Source organism: Phaseolus vulgaris, chromosome 1, assembly GCF_000499845.2.
Source record: "Phaseolus vulgaris cultivar G19833 chromosome 1, P. vulgaris v2.0, whole genome shotgun sequence".
Classification (NCBI taxonomy): Eukaryota; Viridiplantae; Streptophyta; class Magnoliopsida; order Fabales; family Fabaceae; genus Phaseolus; species Phaseolus vulgaris.
Window position 1 is genome coordinate 7787314 of NC_023759.2, and position 22481 is coordinate 7809794.

Consider the following 22481-nt stretch of genomic DNA (forward strand, 5'->3'; position numbering starts at 1 on the left):
AAGATAAGACCTTTTAGAGGAGAATCAACATTTATAGAATTTTAATAGTTTTTTCCTTCTTCTTAGAGTTCTATAAATGTGTAAGAGTAAGCTTTGTGTAAATAAAATAAGTAAAAAATTGTATAGGAATTATGATTTTTCTTTATGTAAAAAAATAAATGTACAAGTAAGCTTAATTAGGATTAAGCTAGCTTGAGGAGTCAACAACCCAAAGAGTGGAACACGCACTACACACCCAAACGATGAAGGAATAAGTGTAAGAGTATTGAAACTTACCCTTGAAAAATAAAAAATCAAAGAACTGATTAGATGGTATGAAGTCACAAATTTCTAAGTGCAACTGCATTTGCACATTCTAAGTGTATGTAATAAAGCTCCTCTAACTATAAGAGATACCTTCCCTTATACTCGCTTTGATTGATTGATGAATGAAAATTGAATAGCATTTTGTTTTAAAAGTCTTGAAAAATAGAACTCTTCCATAAAGTCATCATGGAGCAAACCATGATGAAATAGAACATGGTTTTGCTTAGTGTTAATTACAAAAATATGATATTTGAAGTATAAGATTTTAAATAAACATTGGGAAGCTAAGCTACTCTCAAACCAAACGTGACATACCAAAAGTCCTACCAGTTATGTATCCACCAAAACAACCATGTCTCCATTTATTACAAGCACAAGCCAAAATTAAATAAAAAAGGATCTCACACAAAATTTCACAAAAGCAGTTCTCTATTGAAGATCCAGCTGAAGTTGATACTCTGCGGCTTCATCTTACGCGCTCGCTCATCGGCGCGTTCTTGCAACCTCCTAATCCTAGGCGCTAACCCACACACGTAATCTTGCGCCCGCTTTCCCTCACCCGTCAAACCTTCCAGCTTCTCCAATCTCCACCGTCCAACTAGAAACTCCAAGATATCTGCATAATCATTGGCCGTGTACACGCCCATTCGCTGGGCCACTGCAGAGTAATGCTCGAACAGCTTAGGGTCTTCCCCGTCGTACATAAGATGTGCCGGCATTGTAATCTTCTTCTCCATCATGTTTCCTATAGCAACCATTGCCCCACTGGGGTCCACTTCTAGAAGCTTCTCCACAATCCTCGAGTATGCATTCTCGTGCCGTTTCTCATCCGCAGCGATAGTCCCGCATATGCGTGCCAGCACTGGATCGCCCCCTTCCTTCGCAAGCCGTGCAGTGTTCCCGTGCGCCACGAAAGTTGCTCGCTCTTGGAATGAAGTGTACACAAACCCCAAATAAGGGTTGTTCTCTGTTCCAGGGTCCTACCAATCAAAAAATCAAACCATAATCCGCAACTTTTCGCAAAAGGGTCCAATTGCCATGTTACTGTATATAAAAAATTGTACGTGAAGCTTCAAAGCTTGAAACTTTCAATGAAGAGAAGCAAATATCTATAGATGAAGAAGGATCCAACTTTTTACTTGTATGGTGGAAGATATTATGAGTGTCATGTGTGAAGTGAAAAGGGTATTGAAAATAAAAAGATTTGTTTACCATGCCAGCTCCGATGAGGTAATGGACAGTTTTCTCAACCTTAGCCATGTCAACGCGACCAGAGAGGTACAAGTAAGTTCTGAGCAAATCTCCGTGTCTGTTTTCTTCTGCCGTCCAGGCCCGGGTCCACACAGCCCACGGGCTTGGGCTGGTTCCGCACTCGTCTCTCACCCCGTCGAGGTTGTTGATCATAGTCTGGTAGGTGGGAAGCGCGTCTTCGGTGACCATGTCACCCACCAACACCACGAAGTACTCGTCAGGTAGCTCCTTGGTGCGTTCGCGAAGGGCCTTCACCTCCTCACTGAACTCTTCGAACGGCAGTGTTGAGTCAGGAACCAGGTTCTGGGGCTGCCAGCATTGCTCCACGGGCTTCAACAGTGGTAGCACGCATTCCGAGGCCCACCCCTCCAACGACTTGAAAACCTCCATTTTCTCCGCAGGCATTGAGTGGGTCCTCCGAGTCTTCAGCGCCGCCGTGGAGACGGCGGCACTGGATGGTGGCAAGAGGTGGCGGTGGCATGAATTCCTATAAAGCGGTGGAACAACGGTTTGAGTGGTGATGGAGTGGCATGGCCGTATCTGCATGGTTTTGGTGATGTGGTGGGCTTAGACTCACTTTCAGTGAAACTGTGTGTGCTGCTTAGAAGAGAGAGATATTTGTAAAGGGTGTGAGTAGAAATAAGTCCTTGTTTTTGTTCATAATTTCAAGAATGCCACATATTGAATTTTGAAGTTGTTTTGAAATTTATGCAATTTTTGTGTGGAAATTTGACTTTACATAGATGGAGAAGTTGTGTTTAGATAGGTTGGGTAGTTTTGGTTAAGAAAAGAATGACAATTGTTAAGGGTAGTGTTGGGTACATAGGGAAGGGTAGTTTGGTAATTGAAGAATAGTTGAGGGGCATGAAAATACAAAAAGTTTCATATTAAATAAATATGGAGGATTTGGATTTGTAAAACTGGGGGTGCTGTGGTTTTGGTAGAATAACACAGAAACCAGTGAATTTTCTGTGGATCCTTTTCATCTTTGTGGGCTTCTTTCAATTTGCCAGCTCATTTCTCTTAGTCTTTTCATTATTATTCTTTTGTTTTATTTATGCTAAACAGTTCTGGTAGTCATGTAAAGCTTGTAAAGATAAATTAATAAATACTTTTTTTATTGAAATATTCATTATACAACATGTATAATAGAATGCATTATTTCATTAGTATTTTTAAGAGGTTTCTATGATATAAGAACTTTTAAATTTAGACAAGCTTTTAAAATATAAATTAAAAGATATACATATAAACAAAAGAAATCTATACAATATTTATTTTGGTTATAAATTTTTATATTTATTATTAATATTTATTATAGTAATTTTAAAACAATAATAAATATATGAAGAATATTTTGGGTCACACAGGAAAAAAGAACAGTAAGTTCTATTTTATCAGGATGAAAACAAAATATGAAAATAAAACATTTACTCAATATTACTATTTAAAATTGTAACTAAGATAAAAATAACTGTAATTTATAGTAAAAAATATCCTGTACAATTTAATATTTTATATGTTAGCTTTATTTGCACATATTTATAATATATATATATATATATTCTTATATTTAAATATTGCATTTCTTTTCTAGTAAAAAAATATAAAACAATATAAAAATTATTAATTTTAATTTCTATCCTAAAATGATTACATGATGGTGCTTCATCCATTCCAAATTTGATTGCAATTTTACGGGTTTTTAACCTAAATAAAGAATCACAATAAATGTGTCACTTATTAAAATAACTTCACTTCCTTACTAAATATGTTAATTTGATCTATACTATATACAAGTATCTAATTTATTTGAGGGTAAATTAGAAATACAATAATTAATATTTAATTTAAAATTTAAAATAATCTAATTAAAAATATTTTTTAATCAAGAGAGAATATGTTTAGGTGTCCAAAGTAGAATGTTAGATAAGATGATATATCATCATAGGATGGGATCTATATCATCTCCTAATTTTTATTTTCTGTTGGAAAAATTTATAAAAATTTGTGAATAAATGTAATAACAGTAATTAAAATTATATTTTTATAATTTTTTAATATTATTTTATAAATTATTATTAATATTTATCATTATTATTTTATATATTTGTTATTATTTTAATAATAATAATTATTTATATTATATTATATATTTTATTTTATTTTATTTTATTATAATATACATATTAATATTAATGAATTAATAATATTAAAATATAATATATATTTAATATAATAATTATAAATATATATATATAATAAAAACATATAATATATTTAATAGTTACATTCCTTACAAATCTTTGTATAATTACCAAGAAAGAGCACTCATACTTTTTTTCCTCATTTTCTATTTTTAATTAGTTTTTTATTTATTGATTTTTGTGCTTTATTCAATCTTCCTCACTTGCACAAATCTTCTTTTGGAAACAAAGATGGCTTAAAATAGAATTATTTTGATGGTCCACTTGATTTGTCTCATTCCCTTCTCATTGTAGTCTTTTTTGTTAAGTTGTTTGTTTATAATAAACTCAAAAATCTATAGACATGAGTGTTTCACGGTTATCTGTTAATCTTGTCAGAGTATTTGTTTATCATATAATAAAAATTTCTTTATTATTGGAAATGTAAACATAAGAACAAATCTCTTTCTTATTTGGATGTAAGAATGAAAGTGTCTAATTTCTGTATTTGTTACTCTTTAGAAAAATATTTTTGTCTCAATGTGTCTAATCTCAACAAACACGTGGTGATTGTTTATGTAATTTTCTTAAAAAGAAAGTTATCTTTCACTCTGACATTAATTTCCACTTTAACATTTTTAGTAAACTCACTTACCATTTATTATATATATTGTTTAGAAAACTAAGTTGTAATAATCCCGGTACAATTTCTAAGAGTAGGAAAAAAACGAGAGGTATTGAATTCAATTAAAACATACTACAATTGAATATGGTTGCGTTGTTGTCCATGCTAAAGAAAAATCAATGAAATGAATTTATTTGTCTATTGGACCAGAGCGCTCAGTTCAGTGTTCGCGCGATCGGACATCAACATCTGTGTCAAATAGGTCAGTTCGGTCGTCAAGTCGAGTTGATGGGCCACATGAGTGGGCTTCAGGTATGCGTACATTGACTTTCATTCATATACTTAACGCGTATAAGTCCTGGTCAGCTCAACAAAGAGTGTTAATGGGCCTAAGGGTGTGTTTAGCACATTCAGGTCTAGCACAAGTAAAACATTATCTATAAAGCCTAAGTCCAAGAGCGTTAGGGTTTGCATGAATAAGTTGCATGCACGGTATGTAGAGGCTTGTACACCTACAATGTTCATATTGGACCCCTAATTCTGGTACATGAGTTGGTATCCTGGCGGCCATTCTGTTAAGATTATGCACTCCAAGGAGATAAGATTTTGTGCAGTTTCCGGCTAAGATTGTGCGCATTGTAAGAGACTCTCCTCCCATTAAACATGCTTTCACTCGAGATAAGATTCTCGTGAGAGAGGGTTGTTACAAGAAGTAACCTAAAAGTAGTCTATAAAAGGGACTCGAGATCCCTGGTAAAGGTACACTATTTCTAAGATTGAAACTACTTGCTTACTTACTGCTTCTATAAGCCTTGTAATGACTTGATTGTCAGAGTGCAATCAACAGGTAGGGGTCCCTCTGTTTCAAACGGAGCTGCGTTCCAACATCCAAAGGAAAGAGCAGACTCCAACGAGATAGATAGAACCACAGTTTGTTCCCAGAGTCAATCGGCGACCAGGTCAACCGGCAAAAACAATTTGGTATATAGATAAATTTATTGAGAAAATTGTGATTATTAAATTATTAATAAAAAAGAAAGAAAGAAGAGTCAAGTTAGAGAATGTTATAATGAAATAAAATTATGGCTGACTTTTAGGAAACTATGAGTTATTTAGAATAGTCCAATAATAAGTTATTATTACAAAAAATTAAAAGAAGTTATATATTTTAAAGCACTAGTTACGCATAATGTGGTGATATTACAAGAAATGAAGTTTTTCCGAATAAAAGTGTCTTCACATAAACTATAGTAGAAATTCAAGAAAAGACAAACTTGCAACATGCAATGTATGTTAATGTTTAATATTTGAGTTGTCATCAGAACTCAAACAAATTCACTTATCAGTTTACCACATAAATGATTAAAAATGATAATAGAGAAAATCCATAATATACTACTAGAAGGATAACAAACATGTACAAAAGATTAACGTGATTCAATTAAAGTTTTAATAGACTTCAATCTACATCCATGACAAAATTTCACTATCACATAGAGATTATTCGAAGTTTCTCTCTTAGTAACTCTCACTCAACTAACAATTTTCTAATATACAATTCAACTCACAAACCTTAGTTAAAAAACCTGTTAAAATAAGGTCTTATTTATATATAAATAACTTTCATACTAATTTTCATAAATCAGGATGAAACTAATGGAAAAGTTAAACAATGCTTCCACTAATGAACTTAAAGCATTAAGTGGGTTGAATCTTTGATGGCAGACGAAGGAAGTTATAATCTAATGCAAAGTAGACGATTTGATACCATCAGATGCTCCGAAGACAAACACATTGATAAAAAAAAATATGGATTGATTAAGACAAAAGATCTCATTCCACTATATTATCTTAAACTACTAGGCAATTTACAACATCAGAAGGTCTAGAAACCTTAACAAGATTTTACTAAGTCAGTCTTCACAAATCTTTATATTGGTTTAGCAAAAATCTTTTAAGCGAGAATCATTAATTGTCGCTAAGTCCACTACAAAATTTTTGTCTTTAGTCCTCTTTTTCAGAAATCTCCCAGATTTCTTAGTCAGTGGGTTCAAACTTTTAGAATCATTGTAATTATCTGATTCATCTTCACTACAAACCTAAGTGCAATGCTCTTAACTTTCTTGTCATTTCTCTCTTGCTCATTCAATCGATTTTAGCTTATGTTGCCTTAATTTTCTAGAGAGTGATGTAATGGTTAAAGTTGACAAATCCTTGGATTCTGAAATTGTTGTCACTTTAGGCTACTAGCATCTGTCAAGGCATTTTAGAACTTTGATGTTCAACTCCTCCTTGTCAAACATCTTCCCTAGGCCAATTAGGTGGTTTATAATATGTGTAAATCGTTTCTAAACATCTATTATGGTTTGTCCCCGTTGCATTTTGAAAAGCTTATATTCTTGGATCAAGGCATGTTTCTTAACCCTTTTCACATAAGAAGTTCCTACGTGTATGACCTATAGGATGTTCTACATCTTCTTAGAAAAAGTACACTAAGAGATCTTAAAAAAACTCACCAAGATTTAAAGCATAAGTGATTAAGTTTTTAGTCATACAATCATATTGAGCTTTCTTGTTCACAATTTCAGACCAAGGTTTATCAATAAGTTCATTGTTAATCACATGTTTAGGCACAAAATATCCATTTATAATTGCATCCTAGATTCCTTTGTCGAATGATTCAATAAAGATCTTCTTTCTAACCTTGCAAAGCTGATAATTAACATCTCCAAACATAGGTGATCTATTAATAAAAGCACTCTCAACAAAAGGAAACTTGTTCTTAGCCATTTTTTAGAAAACATGATTAAATCTTGATTATCTTATAAGAACCAACTCTAATACCAATTGTTAGAAGGGAGGTTGAGCTCAAGAGGTGATGAATTGTATCAAGATTTTTAGAAACTTTTGAAGATTTAGAATTATTCTCTTGCAAAATTAATCAATTGAAGTAAATATGACACAATCATTTAACAAGTGAAAATTTTAGCTACAACAAGAACAAGATTAATGCAGTTTCATAATTAAAGGGAGAGAAAGATATATACTGGTTCACTCTTTTTCAAGAGTTACATCCAATTGCCTAGCTACATCAGTCAAGCTCACACTAAATCAAACATACAATTACACAACACACCAAGAACACTTTTGAATAATACACCAATGTTCTTTTACCACTATTACAAAATTGTAACTAGAAACCCTATTTAAACCAAACTAAGAACCATAAAAACAAAGAGTATACAATAAAACAATATCACTTGGATTACAACAAGGTCAAACTAGATTAGAAAAATCATGTGGATTCCTTTTGGCTGAAAAGATTTATCCCAAGAACATTTAAGGAAAACTCATGAAAAAAGTTTGTAGACTTAGAAGAATACTCTCTCATTTTTTTAAGGTGTTTTTAAAATTCAAACTTCAAAAAACATATTGAAAAAGATTTAAGAAAGAGAATTATATAGATTTCATGTACTAGTAAAAAGAATGTATTAAATCACTATTTCAATATGTTAAAATAGATTGATAAAGATCCTTTAAAAACATAGGCAATTTAATCTATTAAAAACTCATTTTAACCTATTAAAACTTCCTTCTAAAACTACTTATGGTTTAAAGTGCTATCAATTAATTAAACCAACAATGTAATCAATTAAAATATCCATTGCAGTCTTTTATGACTTCGTATAAGAACATTTTAATGGATTAAACTATCTTTTAATCAATTAAAATTATCCTTCAACAAAAATAAGTTATAACCAAGATTTAAATTAGCTTTCTTAAGTACTTATAAAGATCAAACTAATCACAAAGAGAAAAAATATTCAAATTAAATAACATAACTCACACTCTAGATAAAACTAATTCTTCAAAAATATTCAAGACTTATTTAAAAGTGGATTCATCAAATATAACAACACTAGTAACTTCAACATTGTTTTGTCCAACCATTTCAAGATTTCTTTTTAGTTTGAAAAACCATACAAAAAAGCAAGCTCTGGTATTAATTGTGAGTATCTAAATCATAAAATGTTAGTTTTTCAAAAATAAAAAAAATATATCAAGAGGTAGGCAAAAGAAAATGCACAAAAGATTTTCAATCTGCCTAATTCTACGTCTAGTTACAATCAACTCAGTCTAGTTACAAAAACTCAACATGAGAGGGATTACTTTCAAAATCTTGCAATCACACTTCACATGAGAAACATGTAATCACACAAGATATGAACTAAACATCTTTAACAACTCTTAAGAGATACTAGTTGTGAAAACAAGGAAATCACAAGAAGGGAAGGTTGAATTGTGATTGAATTAAATTTAAAAACCTTTTGTAAATATCGTTTGAATGACGGTACTCAAATGATGGTTTACTTTGTTTGATCTATCATGTCAGATGCAACTAACTCCTACTAAATCTTTGTGTCTATGGTATTTTCTCATTGTAATTCTTGTGTTTGATAGATCATAACTAACTAATGCAAGTTTGATTTGCACAAATTTGTAGCAATAGACTGAGATGGTAAAGTATATTTTCATAAGAGATTTATAGATGATCAGTCTCAACAAACAAAGAAATTTTTTGTCAATTCAAAAAAACTTATTTTGAACTCAACTTCTTCTTCTTCTAAGAGGTCAAGATAGATGCAAATTATGCAACTCATTTGAATCACTTGATTAATGATTCACAAGTGGTTAGATCATGGTTTCTTCATTTGGTCAAACATCATAAGTACAAATTAAATACTCATTTAGAAGAAGTTCTAATGAAACCATTTTAGGTTTGTACTCTCACAATAAATCTCCTTCTTAGATTAATGCATATGATAGTAACATGCAAAGTAAAGGAGATAAGAGGGAGAAAATATGTACATTCAATTCTTAATCTAACAAGTCAAGTTCAACTAGGTAGACTACTATTATGAAGTACATTACAATATTCTTTAAGCTCGTAACTCTTTAGTAACCCCTTGAGTATTCTTAACTTAGTCATTCCTAGCTAAATGAGTTGGAAACACAACTAGAATAAATTATTAAATCATAAGATCAATTAAATGCTCATAACAATTATGAGTATATCTTCACCTAATTGATTATTTTGCTCTTAAATGATTTTGAATCCAAACAACAACTTAATCGATTATTTCATAATAATTGATTAACTGTGAGTTTACATTTTGAAACTAATTTAAAAATAATTGATTATACCAATAATAATAATTAATTATATTAAATTATAATTGATTATATTGTATTTGAAGTTTTTTAAATATTTTTAAAAAACACTAAAGTTTAAATAAGTGTCAACGAGGAATGTGATGTTTATTCTTATTTTAACTAATGCTAGATGCATGATTCACACTCATTGAAATATGGAAGTTATAAATAATACAATAAAGTTAAACTAAAACTTCAATATTCAGTACTCTTGATTAGGTCTTGATTAACAAACTTCTCCACTTGTACCAATCATATTCATGCAACAATTGCTGACAGTAACAAGAATTTGAGTTTAACATGTCAAACCAAGCAATTAAACCCATCCTTTAATGCGTAATGATAATTTCTGCTATGTGATCTCAAATTGAACATCAAACTCCTAACAAAAGACAAAAAGGTGAAAATAATATAAAAATAGAAACACAAGAAATTGAATAAACACCAATTCTGATCTTATTAAACTTGATTTAGACTTGGGTACTAAATTTCCTCTAAGGAATTACTTCCCACTAAACATTTACTTTCCATGAGGAAATTAATTCCTACAAGCGTTAAATCTTTGAATTAATTCATTCCAGTAAAATGGCCATTGATTTTATTCCATATTCCAAAATATGTTAAAAATAAATGGATCTAGATCTTCCCAATAAAAAGGCCACTTCTATTTTTAAAAACTGTAAATGAAACAAAACAAAACAACCAAAATCCATTAAGAGTTTTGCAGACAAAATACAGCACAACTCAGAGTCAGAAGCATACCAACTGTTCCGTTCTTCAATAACAAGAGTTAAAAATAAGGGAAGAAAGCGAAATTGTCCACCCTTTCCTTAACAGGAGAAATATGGTGATATATAACTGGAAAATTGTTATGATAAGGAAATTCACCATGAATTATAGACCATCTTTCATTTTCATTTTATGGTTTTAAACACACCAAAAAGTACTTTGTATCCATGTCCGTTTCAACATTTTGTATAGATTACATTGTATAAATTCTCGATGGAGGGAAATCTATAGTCACAAATTCGATCACAGAACAAATAATTTCTGATGCCATGTTTTAATTTGGCACAATTACTCCAGGTTTAGGAGTAAAAGGGAAATTCCAATGTCTTCATGGCCTTTCAAGCTGGGCATGAGCTCTATCACATGGTGCCGGACTTGTCCTGTGCTGACGAACATAAATACATGCTCCTAATCACTTACAGTTTGCAGCCCCAAGCATCAACTTTCTTGCGTGTGCAATGGATAAGTTGTGAATGCCATCAAGATATTTAAAAAATACAAAAACTAAAAGTTACAATTGAATTCAAAAGAAAATCAGCCCCATCAGCCAAACAACCAGCCAACAAATTTTCATTTTTATATATATAAAAACAACAGATTAGTACAACGACCTATGACGACCTCATTGTGTTCTGCCATCTCCAGGGCCAGGGCCAGGGGCCGAAGGCAATTCTAGCATTTCTCATGCTGCACAAGCAGCCGCCCAAGAATCGCAACATCCACAAGATTACAAAGGCTCTCATGGAGATGGTTTCCAATCAAATTGAAGATTATTAAAGCCATTTACTGCTCCTAGCCCACTAAGTAGTTGGGTTGACAAATCCTGTTGATTCATAACTTGATCGCGAGCAAGAGATGCCAGCCCTCCCCTTCCATTCATGATGGAATTATGTCCCATTACAGGTCTCATTCCATTGCTCATTCCAGATGGACCAAGACCCATTGTGCCATAACCACCAACCCCAACACCTGAATTACTGTTTACAGCCCCATTACCCACAAGGCCACTGTTATTGTTGAGCCCTGAATTGTTACTCCCTGGTAGAATCCCGTTTACATTTTTCATGTCGTTTCCAAGAGAACCAGCACCAGCCATTCCACTTGGGCCGTTCATCTGGGAGGACATCATCATCTCATGAATGATTTTCTGGACTGAGCTCTGGGCATCAGCTGTGTCGGCTTCAGCAGGGAGAGAAGTCTGCTGTTGTTGCAAGGAAATATTAGCTGGTGAGTTTGCTGTACCCATGTGGTTTGCGGAAGTTAATGCCGGATGAGATGTTTGTGGGTTGTTAGATGAGGATGGTGTGGGTGATTGAAAAGGGGATGCATTTGGCTGTGCCTGTGGAACATTACCAGAGGAACCTGGGGATGGAATTTGAACAGAACTACCACCATAAGGGCTGCTTGCATTGTTCATTGAATTTTGTCTAGAATTCACAGAATTCTGGTGGAGAAGTCCAACAATGGTGCTTGTGGCGGTTGATGCAGATGCTGCATTGACAGAATTATTTACATTTGTCACACCATTGGTAGAAGTAATTTGCATTGCAGCAGTTTGCACAGAGTTATGATCACCATTTGAAGTATGGGGCATATGCGGGGGTGGCTGCTGAGGCTGTGACTGCTGCTGTATTTGATCTTCAGACTGTTGTGCCTGACTATGAAGTCCAGATGAACCAGTTGTTCTCCGAGGAAATTTAGCTAAGCTGTCTGATAAAATGCAACAAAAATACGATTCTAAAATCAGTATATCATTACAGTTAAACAACTGGCAATAATGCATTAAAAAACCTTCCGACAATTTGAAACTAAAATATATTGAGTACCAAAACTTATGAAAAGAGTTTGTACACAGTTTCCCTCAGACAACAAAATAGATGCATAGTTGTACATTGAAACTTTTTATAGCGTCTGGTGAGAGGAAAACTAATAAGGATGCCCAAATCCCTCCTCATTTTTTGTGTCCTATATATTTGGGGAATTGGAAGGGGAGGGAATATGCTTTAAGTTAATAAAAAGTTAACTAAATTACCCTTAGTCGGTTGATGATTTTATTTGTCTACTGCAAAGTATACTAGTAAATTCATCCAACTTCTATCCCCCACCCCAAGAAAAACAATTAAATACAGTTTCTTCCCTTGGAACCAAACAAACAGTTTATCTCAGTAAAAAATTGGTTTGAGCAATTGCTCTTACCATCTGCCAACCAGCATGTAAAGACTTGAGAACTTGTATAAACACAAGCACATTCCCAGAATGAGAAAAAGGAATTACACCACATGTTAGGATATATGGAAAATGTAGAATAGTATCTTCATTATATCTTTAGAATAATTTAGAGTATCTTAGATTATCTTATCAGATTGTTTTCATATTTCCTAATATAAAATTACTAGTTTCTTTATTTAGCATAATGATCTAGTAGATAAATAAGGGCTAGTGCTTTGGTTTTTCATCATATGTTAAGCCAAGAAATATCATTTCCTCCTGTCTCCCCTTTCTCCCTCTATACCTAAAATCCTATAATTTCAATATAGTATTATTGCAGTACCATCTTCAGAGACCTAGAATATTCTGCAGCTCAGTTTCCTAAAATCAAGCATTTTTTTATATATAAATCTACATTGTGTAATCCCGATGATCTCAGTCAGATGTGATTGGACCACGGTTCTCCCATGTGATGTAGCCCATAGTTGTTCATAGCTCGTGATAGCAGCACTATGCCCATGTCGTGTTGTGTTAGGCCAACACAACCAAAGTGAAGTGCTCTTCATGGCCAAAATTGTGTCCATTGTCAGTATGCTATTATTTTCACATGTCAACAACTCGCCTTTCTCAGGTGAAGAAAGACACCCCTGAAATTAGTGTCACTTCATTCGTTTGTTGGGGGAAAGTTTGTACTTTCCAAACTTATATGACCTGCTTTGTTCATTCCTAACCTTGTCTCATCAATTCTTTCTGCCCTAATCTCTGTTCTGTGGTTTGACCTTGCTCATATATACATCCGACTAGCCTGGCACTGTTCTCTGGTACCATCTCTGATATTATGTTATCCGTTGTGTTTCTAAAACATGAGCCTCTACTCTCGGATGCCATCTCTGATAATTTCTAAAGTTTTCCAGTACTTTCTTAGTGTTTCTGATCTTGTTCTGTCCTCTGAAACCTTTTGCTCTGTTGGTTCTATTCAGTTCACTGTTTAACTGTTCTCATCTTTTCTTTTACTTAATGATCTTGCTCTCTCATGATTTTATCTCTGTTCTCTATCACCAACATTCGAATGTCTATAATTTCCAGGATTTTTTATGAGCTTGTGTATGTCCGCATATGATATTATGAATTGTTTAACTTGCATATAAAATTTCACAATAGCTAAACCCACTACAGCAATTTTAGGGTGGGTAAATATGATCTAGCATCAAACTCAATCCCAGGTGCAGCCTGGGCACTTGCCAGTTTTAGTTCCAAATTGCATTCGGGCCCCAACTTTTTCACAAATGCAATCTGCCCTTCCAAATGTAATAATTGACCTTAGACACTCGCCTGCATCAAACTCAATCCCAGGTGCAGCCTGGCACCTTCCAGGATTTTGTTCCAAAATGCAATTTGACCCCATATTTTTCACAAATGCATTCTGATTGACCTTAGACACTCGCCTCATCTTCATTCAAACCATTTAATGTTTGTAAGGATGTTCTTTAGCAGCATTAATCCTTCCCATTGACTTTTTCTCACAATGCTCTGTATAGAGATGAATTGGCTAGGATTTATACTACCAACCTCCCATTTGATGTAATGACTAAAAGAATTTGAGAGTTTAAAAAGGAGACCACAGTGATAGATTCCGAATGTATTTTTACAATTGATAACGATTCTTCTTATCACAATCTGAGAACAGACCAGCTTGTACACTAGTTTCTCTGCAAACCTTACAACAGTAACTAACAACTGTTGAGGGGCTAATGGTACAATAGCACAGATGAGATAACTGGCTTACACAATACTTGCACTAATGGTGATTTCTCGCATCTCATTGATGAATTCCCTCCTTTGTAATGAAATATTCTACCCAACTCTCTAGGATGATAATAATTTCAGCCATTTTTGGTGCAGCCATATTATATTTAAAAGGTATAATTTATAAGCTTAAAGCATAGCAAACTTTAACCTTTTAGTCTTAGTCCGGAGAGTGTTAGAAAATATGAAAAGTATCCAATAATCATTTTAGAATAGTTTAAGAGTATCTTAGATTTCTTAAGATTTGATTCATGATTCGTCTCCTTATTTACTATTGGTATAAATAAGGGTTAGTGCTTTATATTTTTAATCATACTAATCATATCAAATAAAGTCAGCATCAATAATTCACTGACATAAAAATTCCAAATAATGATCATAACTGACTCACATGGACTGACAAGTAACACTTTCGTGCCACTTTATGCCTGTCATTTGTGAGAATTGGAGCCTTTTGACAAGGTGATCACTCTCTTCCCTCCCCTCTTATTCATAGGAGGCAATATGCCTCGCTTCTTTTACCAACTACCATAACTAATGTACCAAACTCATTAACAATTACTAAAAAAACTGCTAAGACATACTAACACTAACAGACACCTAACTATAATCCCCACTTAATTATTCACCTTGTCCTCAAGGTAAAGGGTGATGCCAGCTGCTGCTAAAAAGTCCATATCAGTATTCAGGTCGGTTCAAGCATGATCACAAAGCCAACAAAACAACTGTAGCCAAAAATTCACTGTCAATGCTCCTACCATGAACACAAATATGGGTCAAATACACAAATCACAGAAAATCTCTTCCATCCCTTTTCAGAGTCATTGTTCTTCTGGGTCCGTGAATTTAGAAAAAGAACCTCCTGTTTTTCTTGTCCTTCATCACTACCTTTGTCTCACTTTGTTGGGTTTGACACAAATAAAACACCTCTGGGTGTTTGGTGAAAATAAACGTCAGTGCTAAGGGCCTGGTCCATTAGGTCAAAAAATTAGCCAACTATGTGTAATTACAAGCCTGCCATTGTGTACATCACCTTGCCAGCACCATTTCTACTTTGGAATTGGGATTCACACCCATCTACTCTGACTCTAGCATAATACTGACAAACATATGAGCACCAAGGTGTAACAGTTCTCCTGATAACATACATAAGAGAACCCAAGCTGATACTGGCCCTGGTGACATCTTGGAATCATTTTTATGAACATATCCCCATAGCTCCAAGAAATATCCTCCATCATAACAGTGCCTAATTTGCAGAAATTTGAAGGCTTTTAATCTCAACAATGCCAAAGGCTTCAATTCTCTTGCAAATCACAACCTTTATTTCTTCAACCAACTAACTCACAAGTGTAATTGATTAATTCCTCATTAACAAATACTAAGAGATGACCATTACTAACAGACACCTAACAAATGATAAGAACCTTAAGAGAGCCAGAGCAAAAAAGCTAGTACCTGTAGATGGAGAGCCCAAAACCTAGTAAACCCCACGCTAGAATCTCATACTACCAATGTAGAATTCATGTCTCATCCAACAATTGGATCCCGATATCCCAACACTCTTGGCAGCCTCAACACAGGCTGGCAATGCACTAGACTTTTGGGGGTGAACACTGCAATGATGGTGTCACCACTGGCTCCTCTCGTTTGGAGCTAAGAGACATGTAAGAAGGTTTGCTACCAATTGATACGAACCTTGTGAGAGTTGCTCCACAACAGCTAGCTCATGTAGTTGGAGAGCCCAAAGCCTTATGCAATATCCTACAGTTGAATCAACATATTTCCAATGTGGAACTCAAGTCCCGTACCTTCCAATTGGATCCTAACAGTTTGCCAGTATCACCATTTGATACTTCGTATTTTTAAATTTGATTAACACAGTTATCATAGGGACATAATGACATCTGACAGTTAGGATCGTTTTGCATAGTTTGGATAATTATAGAAACCTGTATTTTTGTCATAATAGTTGGGACTAAGCTGAATTTATTTAGCCAGAAACCATGGGAACTAAATAAATAATTTAGCCCAACATAAACTATAAAGGTATATGCATTGAGGCTTTCCACATCTATATGATGCCCATTGTTCAATTAGAAAATGGAATGGAACATTGCAATAATATGTGGATAAGATAGCTGGGGCTTTTGATAAAACATGACACTATTTCATAACCATATCCATATCCATGCTCACAAATGTATTCCAAACCAGTAAAAATATCATTAACTTACCCATGGGTCCAGTCCGTGTTTCTCTGCTATAATCTATCAGATCTTTCATACTATTTACCACTTCTGATATCTGCAACATGAGAGAAAGGATTGACAAGTTAACTTAGCAGCCCTAATTACTCCATAAAATTCACTAGAGAACATATTTCAATAAGCTCATAATTCCATAAATTTCCCAATTACTTTTTATTTAGATAAAATTGTCTCTTTAGGTAAAATATAAGTATTTAAAAGAAAACTTTCATAACCACTCCTGAAAATTGCCAAGAAAATATTTAAAAAACCACCATGAAAATATTAAACATAAGAAAATAAAAATCTACAGTCGTCAATCTTTTGGTATGCAGCAGGTGAAATCACAATAGGATTCGACTTTCAATATTAAAGAACATGACTCAACAAGTAGAACATTACCTGAAGGCACCGCACATATCTTTTTGTATATCCTAAATCATTGACCAATGGAACTTCTAAAGCTTTCGCCAACTGACGGGCTGATGCAACAAACCTGGAAAGCAGTAAAGCAACATTTAAATTAAGGAAAACAAACAGAGATTGCAAAATCAAGTGAACTTACTTTAAGTCAGACCACAAGTGGATCAAGAAAAAGTTCTATAAGTGGAAATAGGAAGTAGGCATATCAGACACATTCCTAAAAGCCTAAATGTGACGAGAACTTATACATTATACATGCAAATTTCTTAATAGCAAGACCAGCGTTTAGAAGTCACATAAAAACCCAAGAACAAAATTTTCCTTCAAAATGAAACAATAAATGTGTGTAGCACAAGGTGGTTAATATCGAGATTATGGTATGGATCGTGAAGGGCTCACAAAATCGTAAATCATGGGATCATAACACAGATCATAGATTTTACTTTCTACAAAAATATGATATACATTATTTATATATTTATATATATATACACATACCTGTGCAAATAAAATAAATAATTAAAACAGAATGAATCACTTTGTCAATGCTTCCTCTAATATATATCATTCATATTAAAACGAAAAATCAAGGGATCTTCATTAGCTCTATCTCCTTCATGTAGCAAAACCATGCCAATGTCGTGAGTCTGTGACTGTGAGTGCCTTTCGGCAAGCAAGGAGAGGAAACAGCAAAACCCTGCCGGTGTTATGACCGTGTGTGCGAATTGTTTGCATCAAACAAGGAGATGTGGAAGAAAAACCATACCGGTGCCTTAAGTCCATGAGTACGAGCGGTTTCCGGATTTCTTAAGGAGAAGAAACTTTACGTAGAAAACATTATGTGTCCTTATCTTCCAATTGGGTTTGGGTTTTAGCCAAAAACTCATTGACTCGAGAAGGTGAACAAGCTTTTGGTTGGAAGTGTAGCATAAGAAACACAGAAAAAATGTGATATGCATGATTTTGCGATTTTGCGATTTTGCGAGACAATTTTACTATGCTACAATCACGTCCAAGTTGAGTCGGAAGCATTGTACAAGACCGTAGAATAGGACGATTTCACGATGTAAATCACAATTTAAACTATGTTTGCGTAGCAATTCCTAAATTCTTTGTCTAAGACAAATGCACTGACAAGGACCACATGTGAAAAACTTTAAAGATAGATATTTCCTATGGACATGGAAAAGACAAATGTTTGCACCTTCTCCCATTAAATATATGTATGAATCAAGGATACATAGACTTAAATAAGCCAGACATTTGTTCTCTTATTATACCATAAAATAAAAAATAAGATTTTATTAGAAGCCAAGTCACTATTAACACATTCATAATGAGATTCATATAAAAGATCCAGAAAAATTGAGGAAATCAAGAAGCAGAAACTTACCACTTAATAAACAAATACATACTAGTTTTAAGAACAGGAGTAATTTTGCAAGTATATCATAACAATTTCATGATTAGATCACTAACAAAAGACTGCAGCTCAGACCTTAGCAGAAAGAATATAAAGGAAAAGTGGACTCACATATTGCAATTACTTTGTAACTCTGGAACCGATAAATTGGGTGTCGCATTTTGAGTAATTGCCTGGTATTTTTGAGCAACTGCTCCAAGCTGACTAATCTACATACAAAAATAGAATACATATAAGAATAAATAACCATCATGTATAACACTTTGTCATCATCTTTGAAACCAATAATCAAAATATATAAGTGCACTTAATCTGAATTTTCCTTAATCTGAACAATACATATCACAAACATATAAAGTCCCCCTAAATTCTAACCCTAAAATATTGGTTAACCATCACAACAAACATCTTGTACTCAAATATTGATACATCATCAGGATATAAAGTCTCTCAACAATTAATTTTTGTCACAAACCTGAGGTATTAAAAGTCTTCTGGGAATGAGCTCTTCATGTCGCCGGGCACAAAATTCCCAAGAGCATATCTGCATAGGAAATAACCAACAAAATGTCAATTACTTTTTCGAAATACGGAAAATATAAGTAATAATATATTCTGACTTTTAGTTAAAAAATAAAGGTGATTCTAAGAAAATATAAATAATAATGTGTACTGAATTTTACTTAAAAGCTAAAGGTAGTTCTAACAAAATATCAATAATAATCTGTGATGCTTGTAGTTAAAAGCTAAAGGCAATTCTTCCAATTCACAACCTTCAGGTCTGGAGAAAAAACTATTCGAAGTTGACCATCACGGACAACACGAAGTTGCTCAAAAACACTTTCTTGTATTGCTTTTGCGTAATCTAGAACAATTTGGCCAGAGGAATTATGATATTCTCGAGGCATGTCAACATAAAGGAGCTCTTCCAGAGTACCACTTTCATACTTTATTTTGAAAAGCCTCGGAAGAACCTCAGCAGTTGCTTCTGAAAACACATAAAAACTTCAGAAAGGAGATAATGCAGCATAATCATATTTTTAAACATTTGAAATGCTCAAAAATTCAAAATCACTAACAGTAAGATAGTAGCAGACCAAAACATAATGTGACGAGTTAAACTGAAAAATTTAAAAAGAACTTACCAAACCCACGGCCAGGTTTGCGATTACATATTTCACAGTGCCATACATCCTGAAAAAAATTTAAAAAACAATATGTTAGCTTAAACTAATGCTTAACTTCATGAACTTAACATGGTAGCGCATTGATTCCCATAGAATTTTCAAGACAATAGTTGCTTGATACATAATAATTTGGCAATCACAACTTCAAAATCAAGATGCAAATAAAGGAAAATAGTATAATGGAGAATGGACTACAGACATTATTGAATAATCAAGAGACTAACTTAGATGAAGTTATCCAGGCATCAGAAATAGTTTATAAGGTTTTCTCTTGCAGCAGACCTGAGGGAAAACTCCAGTTTGTCTGCTACTTCCATACATGGAAACACACCACTTCTTTTTGGCATTCGGAGCAAAATACTCAGCAACAAATTTCCTCCAGAATTCAATGTTATTATCCTGCATAAAATCAAGTGCAAATGCATCATTAATAAGACAGAAGATATAGATGTTTAGAGAAAACACAATATCAAGAATAACTCTCACTTCAGGTCTATGTTGTTGCTGATACATGTAATGTGTCAGCCGCCTAGCACACATTCCAGGTTCATATGATGGTTTCACAGGAGACCGCATATTCTGCTGCTGAAACTGCTGTGGTAGATGGGGCCGTTGTTGAGGCATCGCCTTCAAGAGTTGCTGCTGCTGCTGTTGCTGCTGCTGATGTTGCTGATGTTGCTGATGTTGCAAAAGTCTCTGTTGCTGCAAAAGATGATTCATCTGAGCAGCAGCAGCCTGAGAGGATTGCCTTGACATGTGGAGAAGTTGTTGTTGTTGTTGCTGCTGCTGTTGTTGCTGCTGATGCAAAAACTGCTGATCAGTATGCTGGGGCTCCATTTTTACTGCTGCCATGTTTCTTATTGTTTGAAGTTGTTGAGGTTCCAACTTCACCTGAGCAAGATTCCTTGAGGGTAATTGCTGCTGCTGCTGCTGCCCAAACTGATCGTTGTTTACCTGTTGCTCCAACTTAACCGATCCAACACCACCCATTCCACCACGAATTGACTGAAAATGCTGTTGTTGCTGCTGAGCGCTCAGAGGAGCAGAGAATTGTTGCATTGATTGCTGACTATGCTGAAAACTCTGAAGTTCGAGTTGCTGGGAATGCTGTTGATCTGACAACATCTGGTTACCAGAAGCATTTGAAAATTGTTGACCCTGACCTTGACCAGATGGACCCGGGTTCCCCAAATTCGATTGCAAAGTATTGCCAAAATTGATTCCATTGCCTACACCAGACAGCGGATCAGATTCCGCCCCAGCATCAACTCCTCCACTGCGCTGGCTGCTCCCATGCCCAGCTAGCCCAGAATTCGGAATTCCATTCGGAAAAGACTGATTCAGTAAGGAAGTTACATTAGACATATTACCAATCATGTTCATGTTGTTAAACTGGTTTCGCTGCGCAACCAGCGAAGGGAACGAAGTTTGTGAAGGCACAGGACCGCCTTGACCCCCCATCATTCCGGAATTCGATCTCAGAAGTGACGGCACGGACTGGGCACCAAGTGGCGTAGGCGGCCCAGGAGGAACCATTCTCTTCACTATAACTGCCCTTTCAAAAACCTAAGCCCAATAATTACCAAACACAAACCCTCTCAATCTCAAACCACAGACCGTTTCATTTCAACCCAAAGTCCAAGCCCTTGCTGCGCTTCCGAAACAAACTCAAACATTCAAACGTGCACTCTTCAAACACCTTCCGCATGAGTCTGCACAGCACACCAATTTTCAGATCCAAATCATCAACAACAGTCAACAAAACACCACCCAGTAACAATTAACATAAATAAACAAATAAATAAAGTATTATAGTAAATCACACTAATTACCGAAACCTTTAAAAAATACCAAATTAGAGCTTGTAATTGAAAAAAAAAATTACACCAATAAATAAAAGAAATTCAACTTAATTTAATCAAACCAAAATGCGCGGTTGAATTTAAAAAGAAAGAAACTCAAAAAGAAGCGAAAACAGTAGCGAAATAAAAAGGGGTCGATCGAGCCCTAGATGGAGCGAATCAACGATCCATGACTCGTGAGAAAGAAAGCGAGTTGGACTCAGAAGAACCTACCCAGTCGAAACCGAAGAGAAAACAGTGGCGAGAGAGAAAAAAAAATGAGAACGGAATGGAAAAGGAATTTGAATTGTGGCGAGAAATATGAAGTGCTGAGTTGAGTTCAGCTGAGTAGAGCTGAGCTGAGTTGAGTTGAGTTGGTCCTTTCTCTCTAGGGTTTCTCCTTCTTCTTCTTCAACTTCTTCTTCTTCTTCTTCTTCTTCTTCTTCTTCTTCAGTGAAGGGCCCTACTGTGTTCTCACGCTTTTTAGAGAGAGAAAGTAGAGAGAGATTGGCGTGTTGCTGCGGACGTCAAGCTTGTATTCGATCTGATTGAATTTCGGTTCTCTCTCTTTTCTTTTTCATCCTTTCTTTCGTTTTCTGTTTCTTTCTTCTTTATAATATTTAGTTCGAGCACACTCACGTCAAATCTTATTCTTCCATTTCGCCTCTCTCTTTCTCTGGTTTCTACATCAACCATGCGTTGCCCTCCATCCTCACCCTCATCTCAGCCGTTCATCACCATACTCTATCATTATAAACATTGCACTATTATTTTTCTCTTTATACATATATTCTATAATAAAACTATTTCTTTTTAGTCAAAATAATTATCATAAATAATAAATGTTTGATTCAACTTCTTTTTAACTCTTCAATTTAGTATGAGTTTATATTTTACCTTAAATTCAAAAACCATTTTTAATCTGATCATTTAAAATAGTTGAATACACGTTTTCAGAAAGTGTTTACCCTAA

General features: G+C 34.3%; 2 protein-coding genes across 3 annotated transcripts; both read right to left on the bottom strand.

Annotated features, from left to right (window-relative positions):
- Positions 1 to 613: 613 nt before the first annotated feature.
- Positions 614 to 2164, bottom strand: LOC137813449 (stearoyl-[acyl-carrier-protein] 9-desaturase 6, chloroplastic). Its single transcript, XM_068615706.1, has 2 exons — positions 1519 to 2164; positions 614 to 1286 (listed from the first exon to the last, which is right to left on the bottom strand). The coding sequence occupies exons 1-2, from the start codon at positions 2101 to 2103 to the stop codon at positions 720 to 722; spliced, it is 1152 nt and encodes a 383-aa protein (XP_068471807.1). The 5' UTR covers positions 2104 to 2164; the 3' UTR covers positions 614 to 719.
- An 8301-nt stretch (positions 2165 to 10465) lies between these two features.
- LOC137813448 (transcriptional corepressor SEUSS-like) lies at positions 10466 to 22262 on the bottom strand. 2 transcript variants are annotated; one of them, XM_068615705.1, is made up of 11 exons: positions 21743 to 22228; positions 20154 to 21379; positions 19950 to 20066; positions 19626 to 19674; positions 19254 to 19468; positions 18956 to 19024; positions 18592 to 18689; positions 17037 to 17130; positions 16623 to 16692; positions 11947 to 12081; positions 10466 to 11862 (listed from the first exon to the last, which is right to left on the bottom strand). In XM_068615705.1, exons 2-11 carry the CDS (start codon positions 21201 to 21203, stop codon positions 11111 to 11113), a joined length of 2649 nt encoding a protein of 882 aa, XP_068471806.1. In that variant the 5' UTR covers positions 21204 to 21379; positions 21743 to 22228; the 3' UTR covers positions 10466 to 11110. The 2 variants fall into 2 exon arrangements, with proteins under 2 accessions (XP_068471806.1, XP_068471805.1); XM_068615704.1 differs by having other exon boundaries at positions 10466 to 12081; positions 21743 to 22262.
- Between the last annotated feature and the right edge of the window lie 219 nt (positions 22263 to 22481).

What these genes read in the sequence shown, in the direction of transcription:
- LOC137813449 (XM_068615706.1), bottom strand. Translation starts at nt 2,103, where the DNA reads ATGCAGATACGGCCATGCCACTCCATCACCACTCAAACCGTTGTTCCA. An exon ending in ACCTCATCGGAGCTGGCATG is followed by an intron (nt 1,287 to 1,518) that starts GTAAACAAATCT and finishes TTTGATTGGTAG; the next exon opens with GACCCTGGAACAGAGAACAA.
- LOC137813448 (XM_068615704.1), bottom strand. Translation starts at nt 21,203, where the DNA reads ATGGTTCCTCCTGGGCCGCCTACGCCACTTGGTGCCCAGTCCGTGCCG. An exon ending in AGCAACAACATAGACCTGAA is followed by an intron (nt 20,067 to 20,153) that starts GTGAGAGTTATT and finishes GATTTTATGCAG; the next exon opens with GATAATAACATTGAATTCTG. An exon ending in TTTTTTCTCCAGACCTGAAG is followed by an intron (nt 19,025 to 19,253) that starts GTTGTGAATTGG and finishes TTTCCTATGCAG; the next exon opens with ATATGCTCTTGGGAATTTTG.